This window comes from Megascapheus bottae, chromosome 17 (assembly GCF_031878675.1).
Source record: "Megascapheus bottae isolate mThoBot1 chromosome 17, mThoBot2.hap1, whole genome shotgun sequence".
Lineage (NCBI taxonomy): Eukaryota > Metazoa > Chordata > Mammalia > Rodentia > Geomyidae > Megascapheus > Megascapheus bottae.
The window spans coordinates 36,853,477-36,873,384 of record NC_143525.1 but is presented as its reverse complement, the minus strand read 5'-3'; the positions used below and the strand labels follow the sequence as shown (position 1 = coordinate 36,873,384).

The 19,908-nt window shown below is 52.7% G+C and overlaps 1 protein-coding gene across 1 annotated transcript; it reads left to right on the top strand.

Annotated features, from left to right (window-relative positions):
• The first annotated feature begins 15,011 nt into the window (after positions 1–15,011).
• Dlx3 (distal-less homeobox 3) lies at positions 15,012–18,697 on the top strand. Its single transcript, XM_090351734.1, has 3 exons — positions 15,012–15,339; positions 16,312–16,502; positions 18,197–18,697. The coding sequence occupies exons 1-3, from the start codon at positions 15,012–15,014 to the stop codon at positions 18,542–18,544; spliced, it is 867 nt and encodes a 288-aa protein (XP_090207860.1). The 3' UTR covers positions 18,545–18,697.
• Positions 18,698–19,908: the final 1,211 nt, after the last annotated feature.

Genomic DNA, 19,908 nt, shown 5'->3' with positions numbered 1-19,908 from the left:
GAGTTTCAAGAATAACTTCTTTCTATGCCCCACATCTGTGGTCAAAACTCCCACTCGGGTGAGTCTTGCTGGGTGTTCTCCTTTGGCTCTCAAACATGAGGATCTATCCTTTGTTCCTCCATTTCTCAGGCAGGCAGAAGCTCAGGGCAGGATGTTGAATAGCCTCTGGTGCCAGAAACCAATGGTTCATGCCTGTAATCCTAGCTACTCAGGAGGCCAAAATCTGAGGATTGTGGTTCAAAGCTAGCCCAGGCAGGAAAGTCCTTGAGACTTTTATCCCCAATTAATCACAAGACAATACAATAAAAGCTTCTGGTTATACAGCATGTTGGGACAGACCCAGAACTAGAGTTCAAGGCTCCTGGATCCTAGCTCTCTCCTTTACTCACTGCATTGTGGTCAGGAGTTGGGCAGGGTCCAAAGAACAAGGGATATGGTACGAATCTTTCAGGAACAGGAGCGATCCATCCAAGCGGTGACCCCATTTCTCACAAAGCCTGTGGAAAGAAGGTAGCCCGACCTCCAAGAGGCCCAGGTAGAATGCAGGGGGAAATCAGGTAGAGGAGTTGGCCCTTAAAGTCTAGCTCGAGCCAATTTGTAAGGAGAGTTTAAAGAGGCACCCTCCATGGTAGATACAGACCTAGATGATCAACATCCCGAAACTTCAGACAGCAGGACAGGGACCGGAGACCAGTGCTCTTAACATGCCTGTAGATCCTAGATCTAAGTCACACAATAAACCATATACCTAAGGACTCCACCCAAGTTTCTCTCACCAGCTAGAAGGTCACCCTCAAGCCCCAGAATCTCTCCAGACCTGTCAGCTTCTCAATCCAAAAGATGATAAGGCTGAGAAGGGGTGGGGGGAACAACAAAAGGAAGAACAGAGGAGAAAGAAAAGATCCCCCAAAGTAAGGAGCAAGACCTGGGGTCCATAGAGGGAGGCACACAGAGGGAGGGGAGCAGGGGGCAGAGCTGCACGGGTCCATTCTTCTTCCTCTTCTGGCTGGCCTCCCCCCAGCTGCCCACTCTGGAATGCCTGGAATGTGATGAGCTGATAAGCACAGGATTCCCCTCCACCTGGTACCAGGCCTGGGGTGCTACTCAGCCCTGCTTTTCTGAAGGGTTTTTGTTTTTGCAGGGGAGAAATTTGGTGAACACAACCCTAAAGAAAGGACTTCTGGAAAGGAAGGGCTCAGGAATGGGGCAAGTAGGCCAGATGCCAGGACCGTGGGCACAGCCAGATGCCTTCCAGCTGAGCTACACTGTGAGTCAGAAGCAAGGACCAAGCTGAGGGAGAGGGGGTCCACTGCCAGGAGGCTGGGGGTGGGGAGCAGATGGTAGAAGAGAGGACTGGGCACTTTGGCAACTGGACAAAGAAGCCTGGGACAGGGGACCGCCGCAATACCCTTCGTGAATTGAAAGTCTTTACATAGAACAGTGAGCGAGAAGGGGACTGTGGAGATCGTGTGGCATTCACTGGGTGGGACCGGGGTAGTTGCAGCTCCTTGGGCACTGGGCACACAGGGCACCATGCTGGATTGATCTTCACTGCCCAGGCTTGCCTCACTCTGCTTTACCTAGGATCTGTGTGGCCTTTGTCTCTGCATAGCTGCTTTTGTTCTGTCCTTGTCGGACATCTCACCTCTGTTGGGGCTTTCTGTGCTTCTGTGAGCTTTGTTTGTACCTGGACCAAGCCGAGATTCCTGCCCTCAGGGGCCGTCCTCCCATAGGGAAGCTTCCAGCATCCTTTCCAGAAAACAAGTGCTCGGGCAGTGAATGAGAACATAGGGAATTGGGTGGAGAGGTGAAGAGCGAGGCTTAAGAAAAGCAGAAGGGCTGGACGCTGGTAGCTCTTGCCTGTAATCCTAGCTACTCCAGAGTCTGAGATCTGAGGATTGCATTTCTAAGCCAACCTGGGCAGGAAAGTCTATGAGATACTTATCTCCAAAACAGCTGTGACTGATGTGATAGAGCATTAGCCTTGAACAAAAAAAGCTTAGAAACAGATCCCAGGACCTGAGTGCAAGCCCCTAACACACACACACACACACACACACACACACACACACACACACACACACACGACAAAAAGAAAGGAAGAAGAAAAGAAGAAAGAAGAGTCTTGGGGACTCCCAGTACCAGAACCCCTAGGCTTTTCCAATTACACACCTTGCGCTGTGTAGACGGACACTTTGAAACAAAGCCGAGAACAGAGCCGAATGGGGGTGGAGTGGCCTGGTGGCTTGAGGTTGCATCTGGCTGGAAGAAGAGACATGGAGAAAACCTCAGCCCCAGGGGACTGCTGTGTGGCTACACCTGAGACCTCTGCGGGTGACCTGAGGCCAAGGTGGGAGGCGATCCAAACCAACCTCAGGGCCCATTGCCCACTGACTCTGCTAGAGAGGGAAGGACAAGCGGCACCATCCCATGTGGCTGCCGTGGAAACCACCCTGGGGGCATGCCTGCTGCCTGCAGGCCTGGCCATAGACCTGCCACCATTATGAACCCTGGCCTGGGCAAGCCCATACAGCTACTGAGCAGAGCCTAGACTATGAGGTACCTAGAACTTGTGTCCTGACCACACCTAGCTCAATGCCTGCTGGCACATGAGAGCAGTCAACCATGTATGGAGAATAAAAACCATGAATGAATGACGAGTGAATACATAAATAAAGGATGAATAAGCAAATACATCAACCCAGTTTACAAACCAATCCCAACAGTCAGGCCTTCAGAAATGGACAGGCCTGCCACCTAGTGGCCACTTGGGATGACTGCAGTCATGCTCAGGCTCTGCTTCACCCTTCCCCACAGAACAGGCCAGGACTGTAATGAAGGCTGGTTGTGGGATCAACTTGTTTTCTTCCCTTCTGTCCCTGGCCATACTACTTTATTGTTCAGACTCCCAAAATTCTCATGGTAATTCAGTACACTAGAGACCCAGGAGAACCAATGGTGAGGTTACAGTCTCAAAGCCAACAGCCTGAAGACCCAGAAAGTGCTGGTGTTTCAGTTCAAGTCTGAAAGCAAGGGGGGAAAAGTTGACAGGAAAGAGAGGCCCATTCTAGTTTCCAGAAAGTCAACATTTGTATGTGTGTGCTGGTCCTAGGGCTTGAACTCAGGGCTTGGGAGTTGTCCCTGAGCAGTTTTGCTCAAGGCTAGTGCTCTGCCACTTGAGCCACAGTTCTATTTCTGACTTGCTTTTGTGTGTGTGTGTGTGTGTGTGTGTGCTTAATTGAAGATAAGCATCTCATGGACTTCCTGCCTAGCCTAGCTTCAAACCACAATCATCAGATCTCAGCCTCCGGAGTAGCTAGGATTATAAGATGTGAGCCACCAATGCCTAGCTTAGGGTTAACATTTTTTCCATTCAGGCCTTCTGATTAGACAAGGCTTACATATGGGGGGGCAGGGAAGCCTGCTTTGCTTAGTCTACTGACATGAATGCTAATCACATGCAGAAACACCCTTATAGAGAACTCAGACTCACATTCAACTGAATATTTGAGAACCCTGTAGCCCAGTCAAGTTGCCACATTAAATTAACTCCTTTTGCCCATCTTCCTGGGAACCAAGGTTGTTGACAGACACACCTAGTACATCAGCCACAGTGGGGACCAGCAGACTAAATGCAGCTGAAAATCGGAAAGTGCTTCTCCTCAGCTACTGTGACTGCCTTCATGCCATGGCATGAGGGTTGAGGGTTGTGTGTGCACAGTGTCTATGAGTGATGACAGGGGTCAGGGTGGAAGGACATGGGGGAGGACAAGGAGCTGGGCTGGAGGAATCCTTGGTAAGAAGGAGGCTGGGGGCTGCTCTCTTAGGAACTATGAATTTTGTTTAGCAGTCCTGGGGCTTGGACTCAGGGCCTGAGCACTGTCCTTGGGCTTTCTCAAGCCTAGAGCTCTACCATTTGAGCCACAGCACCACTTCTGGCTTTTTCTGTGTATGTGGTATAGAAGAATCAGATCTGGGTTTTTGTGCATGCTAGGCAAGCACTCTACCACTAGGCCAAACTCCCGGCCCCTGGAGCTGTGAATCTTAAGGGAGACAGACCTGAGAGTTCTAAGAATAGGGCATGGATGGGAGGGAGAGGTTGAGAGGTGGGAGGGAAAGGGTCAGCAGAAAGACAGGGCCAGGTCTCCTTGGGGGTAGGTATTGTTCCCTGGTGCTAAGGGAAGTTCATTCTTGTAGCTGAGGTGGAGGGGGCAGAGAGGAACAGACTTCAGTCCACAAGCTAATACAGTTTGCCAGCTGCCTTTGAAAATATACCCTGTTTATGTGTTGTCTGTTGCTATTTTCTTGTTGTGACAGAGACCATATGGCCCACAAAGCCAGAATATTCTCTCTGTAGCTCTTTATAATAGTTCCCAACCTCTGTTGCCTCTGCTTTGTTGGTTCATTCATTTAATCCAAGAGGAATATCCCTTAGATAGCTTTGCCTACTTCATAGAAATAAGGTATTTTGCTCTGTCCTCTTGGTCTAGAGGGAGGGACGGGCAAGTCAAGATGCCTGTCTGGCATCTTGGCATAGAGGCCTGCCACAGACGAATGTACCTGGAAAAGATGAATGAACAAATCTAAGGTGCTTGGTTGGGAGATGAGAGCGCAGGAGGGTCAGAGGAGTGGGCTTCTCTCCCAGGAGGACTAAGCTAGGGACCACAGAGGCCTTCTTGATAGTAAGTGTTGTCTCAAAAGAGGAGAAAACATAGGATGTCCTGGGCTCCAGGGCAGGCCAGGTAGGCCTGTGTGGCCCAAAGCTGGCAGAGCTGTAGTTCTGCTGATCTGGGCCTAAGTAAAGGGTAATGGCTTAAGCTGGGCCTTGCTACCCTTAGCTCTGAATTTGGGAGATAATTTTTGCTACAACAGACAGAAACATACCTGCTTGAAGCAGGTTTTGTATAGCATGTTTGAGCCTCACCAGATGACAAGGGCTGAAGCTTAGGGTGGAACTAGGCAGGGGCTGGGGGACTGGAGGCTTGAGAGATGTTTGGAAGGCTGGTTGACCTAGGGATGGGTTGTCTGATGCTGGTGGAAAAATTCAGTCAACTGAGCTGGGTGCTAGTGACTTGTGCCTGTAATCCTAGCTACTCAAGAGGCTGAGATCTGAGGATCAAGGTGGTTCAAAGGAAGCCTGGGCAGGAAAGTTCATGAGACTTTTATCTCCAATGAGCCACCAGAAATCTGGAAGTGGTGCTGTGGGTCAAAGTGGTAGAGTGTTAGCCTTGAGCAAAAAGAGTTCAAGGACAGTGGCCATGTCCTGAGTTCAAGCCCAGTAACTGTCACATCGCTTGGAACTGAGGGGAAAGGTCCATGTCAGAGCTGTGATAGAGCCCGATTCCATCAGCAGTGGAGAGGTGGTGCAAGGGATGCAAGAAATGAAGGAGGGCTGGGGACAAGCAAAAACAGGATTCCAGGGACAGGCCTGAGCCTCCCTGCGTACAGGGTGGTGAGGACTCAGCAGGAAGCAGAAGTGGTCCCTGTCCTTGAGAGACATTTCAATGTCAGGGCATCATCTCAATGTAATACGGTAAGTGATAAAATGGTTGCATGGATGTTTGGCTCCAGGGATTTAGCCTAAAATGATTTAGCGAAAAGCACTTTGGCTCCTTGCCAAGGGGTAATGGCCAGTTGTGGATGCTCTTGCCTCTGGCATCTGTTTTCTCACTTGCTTTTAGGGAACATCTCTGCTCTAAACGGCCACGGAGGGGATGAGCGCCACTGGACTAGCGGGATCTGGTCTCAGACACCCCCTTCTGGAGACACCTCGTGGTTCAGGAACAGATGTGTGACCCAAAGGCACCCAAGAAAGCTCAACCCCAAGACCCTGTTTGAAAAAATGGTTTTACCATCAGGATGGCTGGAAGGGAAAAAAAAATGGGAGATTTGCCAAAGAGGGGACCGAGGACAGCAGCCGGCTAGGCTTACAGACACCCACTGAGCCTGGCAGGATCTACCTGGTCTCATTTTGCAAAAGGCAGGGAGTGCTCTCAGTTGCAGTTGACTGGCTTTTTAGAAAGCCTATGGGCACAGGGTCACACAAGACAAAGCAAAGCATAGAGATAACATGTATGTTTGAATACTTTATTGTGAAAGTATGAAAGTAAGTATTATTTGGAAAGTATTATTCTATAGCATTCGTTTCTTTAACCCCCAAAACTATTTAAACAAACAGTAGAAAAAGAGGCAACCAGTACTACCCAACAGTAGAGCCAACTAAACAGATAAGATGTCTGAGCAGAATACCACACTGCAGTCTTCATACAGTCTCTGTTTTAGTCAGCCATGAGGCTTGAACTCAGGGCGTGGCCATTGTACCTGAGCTCTTTTGCTCAAGGCTAGCACTCTACCACTTTGAGCCACAGTGCCACATCTGGTTTTCTGGTGGTTCATTGGAGGTAAGAATCTCATGGACTTTCTTGCCTGGGATGGCTTCAAAGTGCAACCCTCAGATCTCAGCCTTGTGAACAGTTAGCATAGGAGGCATGAGCCACCGGCCCCCAACCCTGAGACTCTTATCTCCAAAAAGAGCTTAGGGACAACACCCAGGCCCAGAGTTCAAACCCCATGATTAATCAAATAAAAATGTTTCTATTTTTCCAACAGTTTTCAATTGGTAGGAAATTAAACACACAGGCAGTTTTCATCTACCTTCTCTCCTTGACATGCACCTTCCCCTATTGTTAACAGCTTGTATTAGCATGATAGATCTGTTATAACTGATTTTCCCAAATAGATACATAATTGCTAACTAAAGTCCATTTTTTTTTTGCCAGTCCTGGAGCTTGACCTCGGCATGGCCTAGGTACTGTCTCTGACCTTTTCTGGCTCAAGGCTGGTGCTCTACCACTTGACCCACTCCTCCACTTCTAGCTTTGTTGGTGCTTAACTGGAGATAAAGAGTCTCACAGACTTTCCTGCTAGGAGTGGTTTCAAACCACAGTCTCCAGAGCTCAGCCACCTGAGAAGCTAGGATTACAGGAGTGAACCACCAGCACCTAGCTAAAGCCTGTGACTTCTAGAGTTTACCCTCTACTTCACAGTTCTATGGATTTTGACAAAATGTATAATTCTGGGAATCTTACACCCCCAACAAAATAGTTTCAAATATTTAAATCCTATGCTCTGCCTATTCATCCTCTCTCCTGAATCACTATCATCTTCTTTAAAAACAGAGCATATAGTTCAGAACAATAAGTAGCATTTTATTTCCTTTCTTCCTTCATTGCTTCCTTCCTTCCTTTTTTTTTTTTTTGCCAGTCCTGGGCTTGAGCTCAGGGTCTGAGCACTGATCCTGGACTTTCTCAAGGCTAGAGCTCTACCACTTGAGCCTCAGCACCACTTCTGGCTTTTATCTCTGTATGTGGTACCGAGGAATCGAACCCGGGTCTTCATGCATGCTAGGCAAGCACTTTAACCACTAGGCCAAACTCCCGGCCTTCCTTCCTTCTTTTGTTAGTCCTGGGGCTTGAATTTAGGGCCTTGAGTTTTTTCACTCAAGGCTAACACTCCACCACTTTAAGCCATAGCACCATTTCTGGTTTTCTGGTGGTTGACTGGAGATAAGAGTCTTACAAACTTTCCTGCCTGGGCTGGCTTTGAACTATGATCCTCAGATCTCAGCATCCTGAGTAGCTAGGATTATAGGCATGAGCCAGTGGCATCCAGATACACTTGTTTCTTTTACAAAGCTTTTGTTTATTCACTTGGATTTTTAATATGTCCTTACTAAACAAAGGAAGTATATTTCCTTCTTCAGGATCTATATACCTTTTATTTCCTTTTTTTTTTTTGCCAGTCCTGGGCTTGAGCTCAGGGCCTGAGCACTGTCCTTGGACTTTCTCAAGGCTAGAGCTCTACCATTTGAGCCTCAGCACCACTTCTGGCTTTTTTTTTCCCCTATGTATGTGGTACCGAGGAATCGAACCCGGGTCTCTGTGCATGCTAGGCAAGCACTCAACCAGTAGGCCAAACTCCTGGCCCCTTTTATTTCCTTTTTTTTGTCTTATGGAAAAATATCCAAACCTACTGACCTGACTTCTGCCATGGCACCAACCAATACCTCCCCAATTATCCCTCAGGAGGAAGATCCCATTAGCTTCCCAACAACCCTCCCATCTACATCTGCATCCTAGGAGACTACAAAAATTGACGACTCCGGCACCAAGAATGTGTGTATGTATGTGTGTGTGTGTGAGCGTGCACACACACACTGTTCCTGGAGCTTGAACTCAGGTCCTAGGTGTTGTCCTTGAGGTTTTTTTTTAATTATTATTATTTGCTTAAGACTTGCTCTCTACCACTTGAGCCAGAGCTCCTCTTCCAGCTTTTTGGGTGATTAATTGGAGATAAGACTTTGCTGTCTGGGCTGGCTTTAAACCATGGTCCCTCACATCTTAACTTCCCGAGTAGCTAGGATTACAGGCATGAGCCACCAACACCCTGCTTCCAAGAATCTTATCTTGCAACTTCCATGGTCACATTTGGGGCAGGTGAAAGTTTTCAGGCCCTGGGTTTACTATCAATAGAATGTAAACATCTGACCACACATTGCTAGGGTCCTTTGCAACTTGGAAAATCTAGACTGTGCAGGCAGGGGGCATTGTATTCCTTTCTTGCCACCATCATGAAGCTTCAGTATAAGCTTGGTGGCTTAGGACACCAGAATTTTGTTCTTTCACCATCATGGAGTTAATAGTCTGAAGCCAATTTCGCTGGGCCAAAACCAAGGTACTGGCAGGTCCATACTCCCTCTGGAACTCTCTGAGAGAACCCATCCCTTGCCTCCTCCACTTTTGGTGGCTGCCAATATTCCTTGGCTTGTGGCCACATCACCCTAATCTTCCAGGTCAGGATTTCCAAGTATCTTCCTGCTTGGAAATTATGGTGTCTTCTCTCTGTTTCTCTTATATTAAAACTCGCAAGTCAGGAGGTTAAGAGTTTTATGAACCTTCCTGCCCAGGTTGGCTTTGAACCAAGATCCTCAGAATTCAGCCTCGTGAGTGGCTAGGATTACAAGTGTAATCCACCAGCCACAGGCTCCATGAGACTCTTCTCTCCAATTAGTCACCAAAGCCAGAAGTGAAGCTATGACTCAACTCGTAGAGTGCTGGCTTTGAGCAAACAAAGCTCAGGGACAGAGCCAAAGCCCTGAGTTCAAGCCTCAGGACTGGCACATACACTCACACACAAAAGCCTGACAAAGGGCTGTTACTCAGTAGTGGAGCTGGCACTGAACATGCATGAGGTTCAGGGCTCCATTCTCAGAAATGCAAAAGGAGGAAGAAGAGGAGGATGGAGACAGGTATAAGGAAAGGAGGGGAAAACAAATACAAAAGAGTCTATACTGTCTGGCAGAATCAAGTAGCCTGTGCTCCTGTCCCACTTCGAGGAGTAGGTGAGCCACAAGAAAAAGTCCACCACAGAGACCAAGAGAGTCCAACCTCAGACCCCAGACGAAAGTGAGATCACAGCAACCAAAATGGCGAATGGCCCTAAGCGGTACTTTGGAGAAAGCAGGATCTGACAGCTGAAGAAGCCATGAAAATTAAAGCAGACATAAAGGTTGCTTGCTTGTTTTCTTTTCTTTTTGTTCTGTGCGGCCACATATAGGTCTTGGGAATGTACGGGGAGGTGTGGAAGTGGAGAGAAAAGGGTGAACAAATGCAGCAGCGGTGCTCACTGGACACTGTTGAAAATGAACTACATAGCTTGTGGTGTGGCTGGGAGGGAAGAGCTGGGAGACAGCAAGGGAAGGGGTGAGAATGTCCCCCAAGAAATGTACTCTGTTTTGTTTTGCCTATCCTGGGGCTTGAATTCTGGGCCTGGGCACTGGTCCTGAGCTTCTTTTGCTCAAGGCTAGTGCTCTACCACTTGAGCCACAGTGCTACCTTCAGCTTTTTCTGCGTGTTTTATTGGAGGTAAGAGTCTCAGAAACTTTTCTTGCCCAGGCTGGCTTTGAACCGCCATCTGCAGATCTCAGCCTCCTGAGTAGCTAGTGTTACAGGCGTGAGCCACTAGCACCTGGCAGAAATGTACTCTTTACTTATGTAACTGTAACCCCTCTGTACATCATATTTATAATAACAATTTAAAAATAAAATTAAAGGCTGCCAAAGTACATAAAGAATCAGCTTCAAATCCTAGCTACTCAGGAGGCTGAGATTTGAGGATCATGGTTCAAAGCCAGCCCAGGCACTAAAGTCTATAAGACTCCTACATCCAATTAACTACCAGAAAACCTGAAGTGGTGCTATGGTTCAAGGGGTAGGGCAGTAGCCTTGAGCTGAAGAGCCCAAGGACAATACTCAGGCCCAGAGTTCAAGCCCCATGACTGACAAATTATATGAGCTATGTTTTAAAATAACACTTTCCCATCATTTTAAAAATAGCGCTTTTTTTTTGCCAGTCTTGGGGCTTGAACTCAAGGCCTGAGCACTGTTCTTAGTTTGTGTTTCAAGGCTAGAGCTCTACCACTTGAGCCACAGCATCATTTCTGGCTGTTTTTCTATGTATGTGGTACCAAGGAATTGAACCTGCATATTAGGCAAGCACTCTATCGCTAGGCCAGATTCCTAGCCCTGGCCTTTTCATTTTTTTTTCTGGTTGTGGGGCTTGAACTCTGGACCTGGGCACTGTCCCTGAGCTCTTCAGCTCAAGGCTAGCACTCTACCACTGAGCCATAGCACCACTTCTGGTTTTCTGGTGGTTAATTGGAGATAAGAATCTCACGGTCTTTTGTACCCTGGCAGGCTTTAAACCACAATCCTCAGATCTCAACCTCCTAGGATTATAGCTGTGAGCCACTGGCATAGGGCTTAAAAATAGCATTTTTAATAATACTACACTAATTCATTATAGAATATTTAGAAAATATAGTAAAGCTCCTTTTTGGTCAGTCACTGGGCTTGCACTCAGGGCCTCGATGGTGTCCTTAAACTTTTTTTTCTCAAGGCTAACACTACCATTTTGAGCCACAGTGCCACTTCTGGTTTTCTTGTGGTTAATTGGAGACTTCCCTGTCTAGGCTGGCTTTGATCTGTGATCTTCAGATCTCAGCCTCCTGACTAGTTAAGATTACGGGCGTGAGCCACTAGTTCCCAGTCTGAGGCTCAGATTTGAGAATTGCTGTTCAAAGCCAGCTCAAGAAGAAAAGTCTGTGGAAGTCTTATCTCTAGCACACGATTAAAATAAATCTTAAAGTGAAACTGGGGCTCACGTGGTAGAGCACTGGCTTTGAGGGAGAGAAAAACAAGTCAGGGATAGAGTCTAGACCTTGAATTCAAACCCAGAGATGGGGATATTTTTTTAATGCTTTCTCCTGCTCAGGACTTCCAGTGCTGAGTCCTAGTTTCCCAAGTCCACACTTTACTGCCATGTTCCAGGTAGTCCCATGAGCCTCTGCGTGGCCTTTCCCAGCATCTGGGATCCCCTCCTTCTTTCTCCTTATCCCTTGATATCCCAGCCCAGTCCCAACACTGTGTCCATGAAGGGTTCAGGTCCCCCTGGGCTGTCACAGTAGAGTGAACGACTCCCATTCCAGCACCTATGACATGGCATTGAGTCTGGTGGCCCATGTGCTCCTGTTCTCTGCTGAGCTCCACAGAGAGGGATGCCATGTCTCCCTTGACTATCCCATCTGCAGATTATCCCATCCCCAACAAGAGGATGACTGTAGAGGCTCCCAAGAAATTCCACGCAGATGACTGACTCAGGAGGGACGTACAACCTGCTGGTGCTGGAAAGGAGTAGGTGAAGAGGGGGTACATCACCCCTAAGAGACAAGGGTGCTAGAACTTCACATAAAGGAAAACTAGAGCTGGAAGGAACCTCACAAACCATCAAGCAGTCAATCCATTTTCTAGTTTACAAATGAGAATCTCAAGAGAAGGAGCCACTGGCTGGACCAAGATGGTGGAGAGGGGAGGCAGAGGCCAAAGAGTAGCTAAAAGCAGTGATTTTTTTAAATGAATCTTTAAGGGCTGTGAGTGTGGCTTAGTGGTAGAGTGCTTGTCTAGCATGCATGAAGCCCTAGGTTCAACTCCGTACATACACAGAAAAAGCCGGAGGTGGTGCTGTGGCTCCAGGGGTAGAGTGCTATCCTTGAGCAAAAGAAGCTCAGGGATGGTGCCCAGGCCCTGAGTTCAAGACCCAGGACTGACAAAATCATCATCATCAGCAACAACAAAAATCTTTAGCGCTGACAGGGCCCCTTGCGCCCCCCACCCCCTGCAGCTCTCTCCAGCGGAGCTGGACACCAGTTCCGCACTATGTCCACTAGGTGGCGCCAGCTCCCCAGGCAAGATAGAAAGACAGGGCTGCCTGCACATCTCCCAGCAGGCATGGTCTCTGGGCTTCAGGAAACAGATCGCTTCAACAAGCACCTCCACCCAGTGCCAGAGGCAGAGGAGCAATGGACTTCGAGCTGGACAGACGCCAGCACTGCCCCCTCTCCCTCCTCCCAGAGCCTGCCCTGCTTCACCCCTTCACCAGGGGCAAGGAGTCAGGCCAGCTGACACTTGCTCATCTGGCCAGACCAGTGGGTGGCACTGGCCCCACTGCATCCTTCAGGTACCTCTCCCACCCAGCCAGCAGCTGGCAGCTCCATGCCTGCCTGTCTGATGGCGTTTGGGGGAAACCTAGTGGCTCCCCGGATGGAGGCCTCCTCCCACCAGGCAGGCCTCAGCGTCGGCCACACTAGCGAAGCATCAAGACCACTCAGCCCCTGTTAGGGAGTCACATGTAGTCAGTCAACAAGCATCCAGTGAGCACGATCCGAGGTATCTGAAGGCGCTGGGGAGCTGGACAAGGACAGGCAGTGGAGGGACCTCAATTCCCAAGGATCGTTTGGTGAAGCTCACGGCAGTTTCAGGCCCCAGCCCAGCGCGGTGGCCCTCGGGATTCCAGGCGCTCTGCGCGCACCCCGTGGTCAGGGGTGGCTGCGGTGAGGTGAGGAGGGAGGCTCCGTGTCTTTGAGTCACCTGACTTTTTTTTTTTGCTCTCAGTTGATGAATGAATAAACGAACCCTTGGGACAGGGCTTGCCCGACGCCATTCCCTCGGTGTAGGGAGTCGGGGGCCCTGCCTGCCGCCCCCGCTCGCACCCCGGGAGGGGAGCCTGCCGCCCAGTGCCCTTCCTGCCCCCAACGCCTCGGGCTCCCCCGGTGCCCTCTTGGCAGCAGAACACAGGGCATCCAGAGCGGGTGGCAACTCGCCCCGACACTGGCTCGCAGCGGCGGGCGATAGGCGCTGGGGGGACGCGCAGATAGACAGACAGATAGCGCTCCCCTCGCCCGCCCCCGCCCCCACCTTTCCCACGCGGTGGCCAGCCAGCACCCCCGCCCGCCCGCCCCGGAGCCCAGCCTGCGGCCCGCTGTCCTCACCAGCCACGGACCTCACAAGCATTTCAGGCCCGGTAGCCCGACTCCACGTCTGACTGTGAAAAGGGGCACAGAGCCCCCCTCCCACTCCCCCATCCTGGAGACCCCTCTTCCCACCCTCCATCCACCCCTCCACAGGGCTCGACGCAGGTCGGGGCGCTGCAGAGCCCGTCGGTCACCACTAGGTGGCGCGCGGGCACTACGCGTCCTCATAAGCTGGCCAGGCTAGGCAGGTCTAGGGAAGAGTGCTGGGGGGGGGGCAGTGGTCTAAGAAATGAGACTAGGCGATGCCCCCTTCTCCAAAAGTGCAGGACAGGAGGTGAGTGGGGGAGATGAAGTGCTCCTGAACTGCTAAACTCACCTAGGATCTGGGTTTTATAGGCCAGGCTGGACTAGAATGGGGGAAGATACTCTTTATCAGAGTCTTTGTGGCAGCAAGGAGTTCAGTAGTGCATTAGAACTACCAAGCAGGGGACTGGGGGGGGGGGGGACTGAGCTATGCACAGTGCTCATACCCACAGAGATGCATGCTGGAGTCCCAGCAGCCCTCTGGACGTCCCCACACACTGGCACTCCTCCTCCTGCAGGCAGCATCCGCACACATCCTGCACTGAAGTCTATCTGCAGTGTCCCACCCAGCCTTCATTCAGCCCTCCACCTCCCTCCAGCCCCCCAAGTGGAACCCACATAGTTCTGGAGACAATTCTGGCGTCACCCCCTCCTCCCCACTACCCTGTCCCACCCAGTAGGATCCCCTGGTGGCACTTTTGACCTTAAGAGGCCCAAGGTGCTTTTGCTTGGTGGGCTCCTTCCTCTGTACGCGTTTGAAAACTGCACTTCATGCACAAACATTTTCTTCCATTTAGACATCTTCTTTTTTTTTCCTTCTGATTTGAAGAGCGATTAAAATCTTTTCATGGATTCTGGGTCTTTATCACATTTTCATGTCCTTGTGCAGTATATAAACATACACCACACACACACCCACACCCGTCCACGTCCACCACTGTCAGGGCCTGGACCTGGCACTCATTGGGCCAATTCCTTTCCTGTCCAGTAGCACCTAAGCCCACCCACCCTCCAGTCACAGAACTGGACAGGGGTGGGTGATACACACACACACACACACACCCCTCTAGTTCTCCCACCTATACTCCAGCCGGATGAGACCTTTGGAAGGCGTGTGTGTGTGTGTCTGTGTGTGTGTGTGTGTGTGTGTGTGTGTGTGCCCGCGCCTGCGTTGTGGGTAACAACAAAGAAGGGGGGAGCGAGGGAGCGAGCGAGGCGGCGAGCGTGTTTTGCCTCGAAGGCAGGACTCGCAGCCAATCAGCGCGCAGGAGCCCTCCCTCCCTCCCTCCCTCCGCGACTCCAACATTGAGTCTATAACCGGCTGGCCGGGCGGAGCTGGCAGCATTTGGCTGTGGCTTGGGACGCGGAGAGTGGCGCGCAGCGATCCCCCCGACGGCTGGCTGGGGTCTCCGCGCCGCTCGACCGCCCCCTCCCTGGAGACGCGGCGGGACCCTCCCCCTCGCCCCCTGCGCGCCCGCACCCCGCCTCCCCGGCGGCGCTCCCGTCCGCTCCGGCCCCGCTCGGCCGAGGCCAGCCCGGGGGAGGCGCGGCGCCCGCCAGCATGAGCGGCTCGTTCGATCGCAAGCTCAGCAGCATCCTCACCGACATCTCCAGCTCCCTCAGCTGCCATGCGGGCTCCAAGGACTCGCCCACCCTGCCCGAGTCTTCCGTCACCGACCTGGGCTACTACAGCGCGCCGCAGCACGACTACTACTCGGGCCAGCCGTACGGCCAGACCGTCAACCCCTACACCTACCACCACCAGTTCAATCTCAACGGGCTCGCGGGCACCGGCGCCTACTCGCCCAAGTCGGAATATACCACCTACGGAGCCTCCTACCGGCAGTACGGCGCCTACCGGGAGCAGCCCCTGCCCGCCCAGGATCCCGGTGAGCAGCCGGGGGCCGGAGAGGGGCCCGGGAGGGGCCCGGGGAGGGACGCCGGAGGGCTCCCAGGGAAGGAGGGGGGTTGGATGGCAGCCGCAGTCCTCCCCGAGGAGAAGCGAACCTCCGGACGTTCCAGGAGGTGGGGACCGGAGACCTTGCAGTCCGGGGCGCGGGGCGCGCCGTCGGGGGAGAGCGCCGGGAGCGCTGCTCTCGGGGAGACTTTCCGGGCACTTGGCCTGGCTGGTGGTGAGAGGTCGGGAAAGGCCGGGAGCGGGGCGGCAGTGGAGACTGGAGGCCGAGGGAAGCCCCTTTTTCTTGGGACGTGGACTACGAGAGAGATGGGAGTCGTGAGGGGCACGTGGAGCAAGACTCGAGTGCAGAGAAGCTGGAGAGAGGGCGGCGGGGAGTGCAAGCCAGGGTGGAGAGGACGGAAGAAAGGGAGCGAGAAAAAGGAGGAAAGAGCGAAAAGGAAAGGGGGAGAGAAGGAAGGAGAAGGAAAGAACAAGGAGATGGGGAAGGAAGGAAGGAGGGGAGGGAGGAGAAGAGGAGGGAAGAAGGATCTGCACTGTGGCAACTCTTCTAACACTCGACGGCTGTTCGGAACTAGGTGACGAAGGGAAGCGGGGCTGTGGAGAGCGGGCCGGGCGCGGGGACGGCGGCGGGCGCCGGGCGGGAGCGCGTGCGGAGCGGAGCCGCGCCGCCTCGCCTCGCCCTCGCCCCGGCCGCGGCGGTGGCTGGCTGGCGCCGGGAGCAGGCGCTGCAGGGCCGGGGCGCGGGGCTGGGAGCGCCGCCGCGCCGTCGTCGTGGGCGGCCGCCGGTCCGGCTGGGCGGCTGCAGTTCCTTCCCGGGGCGCGGGCGGCGGAGAGCGCCGCGTGGGGGGGGGGGGGGAACCTCAGGGCCGGGGCGGCGTCGCCAGTGCTGGAGGGCGCGAAGGGGTCGCAGGCTGAGACTGAGCCCCCCCCCCTCCTCCCGCAGTGTCGGTCAAGGAGGAGCCGGAAGCCGAGGTGCGCATGGTGAATGGCAAACCCAAGAAGGTCCGCAAGCCGCGCACCATCTACTCCAGCTACCAGCTGGCCGCCCTGCAGCGCCGCTTCCAGAAGGCCCAGTACCTGGCGCTGCCCGAGCGCGCGGAGCTGGCGGCGCAGCTGGGTCTCACGCAGACGCAGGTGAGCTGGCGGCCGTGGAGAGCCCGCGGGGCGGGGGCGCGCCGAGGACCCCCGGGTGCCCGCCGAGCCCCGCGGGCGCCTATGGCATCAGTGTGCGGAGGGGGGACACTGGGGGACACTGTGCGTCTGTCCCAGCGAGAGGGCCCCTCCAGCCCCACAGTCCCCAGCTCTCCCGCGACCGAGACACCAAGCCGAGCCATGAGGAGTCCTTGCGGTGTTTCTCTTGCAGTCTAGGCCTGTGAACTAGGGGTACCGGCCTGTATGTGCGCAGACATGCCAGGGTCTGCACACAGCTGGGGATACTCACACCAGGCACCAGCTGCCTCACGCCCATAGACTCCTAGCTGCTCAGGAGGCTGAGGTCTGAGGACCGTGATTAGAGGCCAGGCCAGGGAGGGAAAAATCTATGAGATTCTTATTTCCAGTTAACCACCAAATTAAGAAAAAAAGATCTGGAAGCGGTGCTGTGGATCAAGTAGTAGAGTCTCAGCTAAGTAGAGTCTCAATGTCCAGGTTCTGAGTCTAAGACCCCTCAGTACCAGAACAACACCAACAAAAAGATGGAGAGCAATGATTGTGCACCACCTAAGTGAACGCACAAAAAATGCCCACTTGTATCAAAGCACCACATTCCTGCTTGGCACTCATATGGCCCATTGCTAAGTGAAGGGGTTGCCAACCAAAGGAACATAGGGAATCCAAAATGGGAGCCCAACCCCCCAAACGCCTTCCACCTCTCCCTAAATACCACCCCCTCCAAAAACAAAAACAACAACAACAAAAAAAAAAAAACTAAAAAAACTAAACTGTCACTGCTCTGGGGAGGAATGCTGGGTGCCTGGCTGGGTACAGGTGTTGACAGGCGGGCCTCGGTTGCGGCTGGCTGCGTGGGGCCTAGTCCGCTGGGAATCTGGGTCACCTGGTGAGGAGCTGATTCATTGTTTGTACCAGTCATGGGGTGGAGAGCAGCAGGAGGAGGGGGAGATACCCCAAGGGAAAATTGGGGGAATCGTGGCTCACCTGCTCCTGAGTCCCTAGGTCACCTCTGCGGCCCCCTCTCCCATTACCCAATGTAAGCTCCAGAGTGTGTGAGTGTGGGTGCTGGCATAGTGCTTATCTGGGTGTATCTGTGTATGTGTGTAGCTTTACAGTGTCTCTGGGAGGCTGTGAGTGAGAATGGCCCTGCGTATGGAAGTGCCTGGGTGTGGGTGTGTGTTTGGCTGTGTGTGTCTGTACCCTTCTGTTTATGGGCATCTCGTGTGAATGAAATGTCAGACTATCCATGTCTCACTTTTTATTAAGTGTTTACTGTATACCTGGCAGCTCTCTGCATGTGTCCTAACTTATTGAGCCTCATAATGACCCTTTGAGGTGGGCTAACAGTGCTGCCACCGGTTCCTTCCCAGTTTGCAAATCAATGGAAAGTGACACCAGAGAGGTTAAACACCTAGGCAAGGTCAGGCTTAGTGAGGGGAGGCAGAGCCCGGACCAGCCAGTCCAAGGCTTCTGGACATGGTTTCCTCCATCACGAGGGCCAGAAAGATGCTAGCCTGGGAATGAGCTCTCCCACCCCCTCCGACCTGCTTTTCCTTAGGTGACAGTAGATGTTAGCCTTGCTCTCTGTGGGCTGGACTCAAGGTGGGTTTTCTTTTGGCTCCCTGGAAGACTCACCCCTCCTTTCTTCTCTGGTCCAGGTGAAAATCTGGTTCCAGAATCGCCGCTCCAAGTTCAAGAAGCTGTACAAAAACGGGGAGGTGCCCCTGGAACATAGCCCCAACAACAGTGACTCCATGGCCTGCAACTCGCCACCGTCCCCAGCCCTCTGGGACACCTCCTCCCACTCCACACAGGCGCCTGCACGGAGCCAGCTGCCCCCGCCGCTCCCCTACAGTGCCTCCCCCAGCTACCTGGATGACCCCACCAACTCCTGGTACCACGCACAGAACCTGAGTGGACCCCACTTACAGCAGCAGCCACCGCAGCCGGCCACCCTGCATCATGCTTCCCCTGGGCCCCCGCCCAACCCTGGGGCTGTGTACTGAGCACCCACTTGGCCTGTACCCCCACGAAGGACCCCAGGACCAGGCAGAAGGAGCCCTGCCCTAGCAACACTCAGGAATCATGGAGGAGCACAAGGGAAAGGGCCCCTCCCTTTCCCCCTTCCTTGCCCTTTCCTCCAGGGACCCAAGAGCTAACAGATGAAATTTGCATGGACCAACGATGTCCCTTGAACCTCCCTGCCCCTGCTCAGAGCAGGGGACACCATCCAATCCAGATGTCGAGGCGTTCCACCCCAGTGAGGACAGTGGACCCTTTTGCTCCAGGAGCCTGGATTGGCTTTGAATGGCTCATGATCTACCAGCTTCTCCGTCCGTAGTAGGACTCGTTCCCCAGACTGGAGACCTTGGGGATGTGGAGATCGGGAGTGTTTGCAGGTCCAGCCTGGCCTGGGGCACCAGGCATCTGTGGATCCTATGGCCTGCCATACCCAGTTCCCTCTAAGCTACCTGGGGCCTCCCCACTCCTGAGCAGCTTTCCTGCCAAAAAGACAGTGGATATTGTGACGGTGATTGATACACAGGGTAGGGACTTGACCTAGTACCCGTTCTGCTCGTCTAGCCCTCATTTAAGACTTGAGGGTCAAGCCAAAGAAAATCTCCAAGTGAGGGAACCTCATAACATCTGGGATTTCAAGGAAGAACTAAAGGAGCCGTCTCCCTCTCCCCGCCCCACCCGCTGTTGGGAGGGGAGGGTCTCTCACTTCTTTTCCTAAAGACCTCTTTCTTCTTCTTCCGTGTATAGGACTTTGCACAACTTTGGTTTTAAAAGCTGTTGAAAAATAGGAAAACAAAGGGCATTGTTGACAGATAGGACCCAACCCCTTCGCCTCACCCGCTCCTCCCTCCTCCCGTCCCCCCAACACAGAGGCAGATCATTCTGCTCCCCTTCCTCCCCTCTTCCTCTCCTCCAGTAAATTGGCAATTTGGGGCGCCAAACCTCAGCTCTCCAAGTAGACATATCAGGCAAGGCAAGCCCCTCCAGACACGGGCAGTTTTGGAAACATTGCTCCTACTCAGCTGAAGAATGGGGGTGAGGTGCTTGGGGGAGAGAGAGGGAGAGAGAGAGAGAGGGGAGCTAGAACTCAGTGCCTTAGCAGAAGGGCTGGCCTCCTAGAAGGCTGGTGGCAGTGCCACTCTCTGGCTCAGAAATCCCCCCCCCCCCATGAAAGCTAACTTCTTTCCACCCCTCATGTGGTAAAACATCGAGGAAAAGAGGTAAAAAAAAATGTAGTGTTATATATATATATATAGTCTGCTTTATTTTGTTTTTGTTTTTGTTTTTTAAAGAGCAACAGAGAGAAACAGCCTCCTCCTTATTGTGGTTTCCTATTTATGTGACCCTTTTT

What these genes read in the sequence shown, in the direction of transcription:
- Dlx3 (XM_090351734.1), top strand. Translation starts at nt 15,012, where the DNA reads ATGAGCGGCTCGTTCGATCGCAAGCTCAGCAGCATCCTCACCGACATC. An exon ending in CCTGCCCGCCCAGGATCCCG is followed by an intron (nt 15,340 to 16,311) that starts GTGAGCAGCCGG and finishes CTCCTCCCGCAG; the next exon opens with TGTCGGTCAAGGAGGAGCCG. An exon ending in TGGGTCTCACGCAGACGCAG is followed by an intron (nt 16,503 to 18,196) that starts GTGAGCTGGCGG and finishes TCTCTGGTCCAG; the next exon opens with GTGAAAATCTGGTTCCAGAA.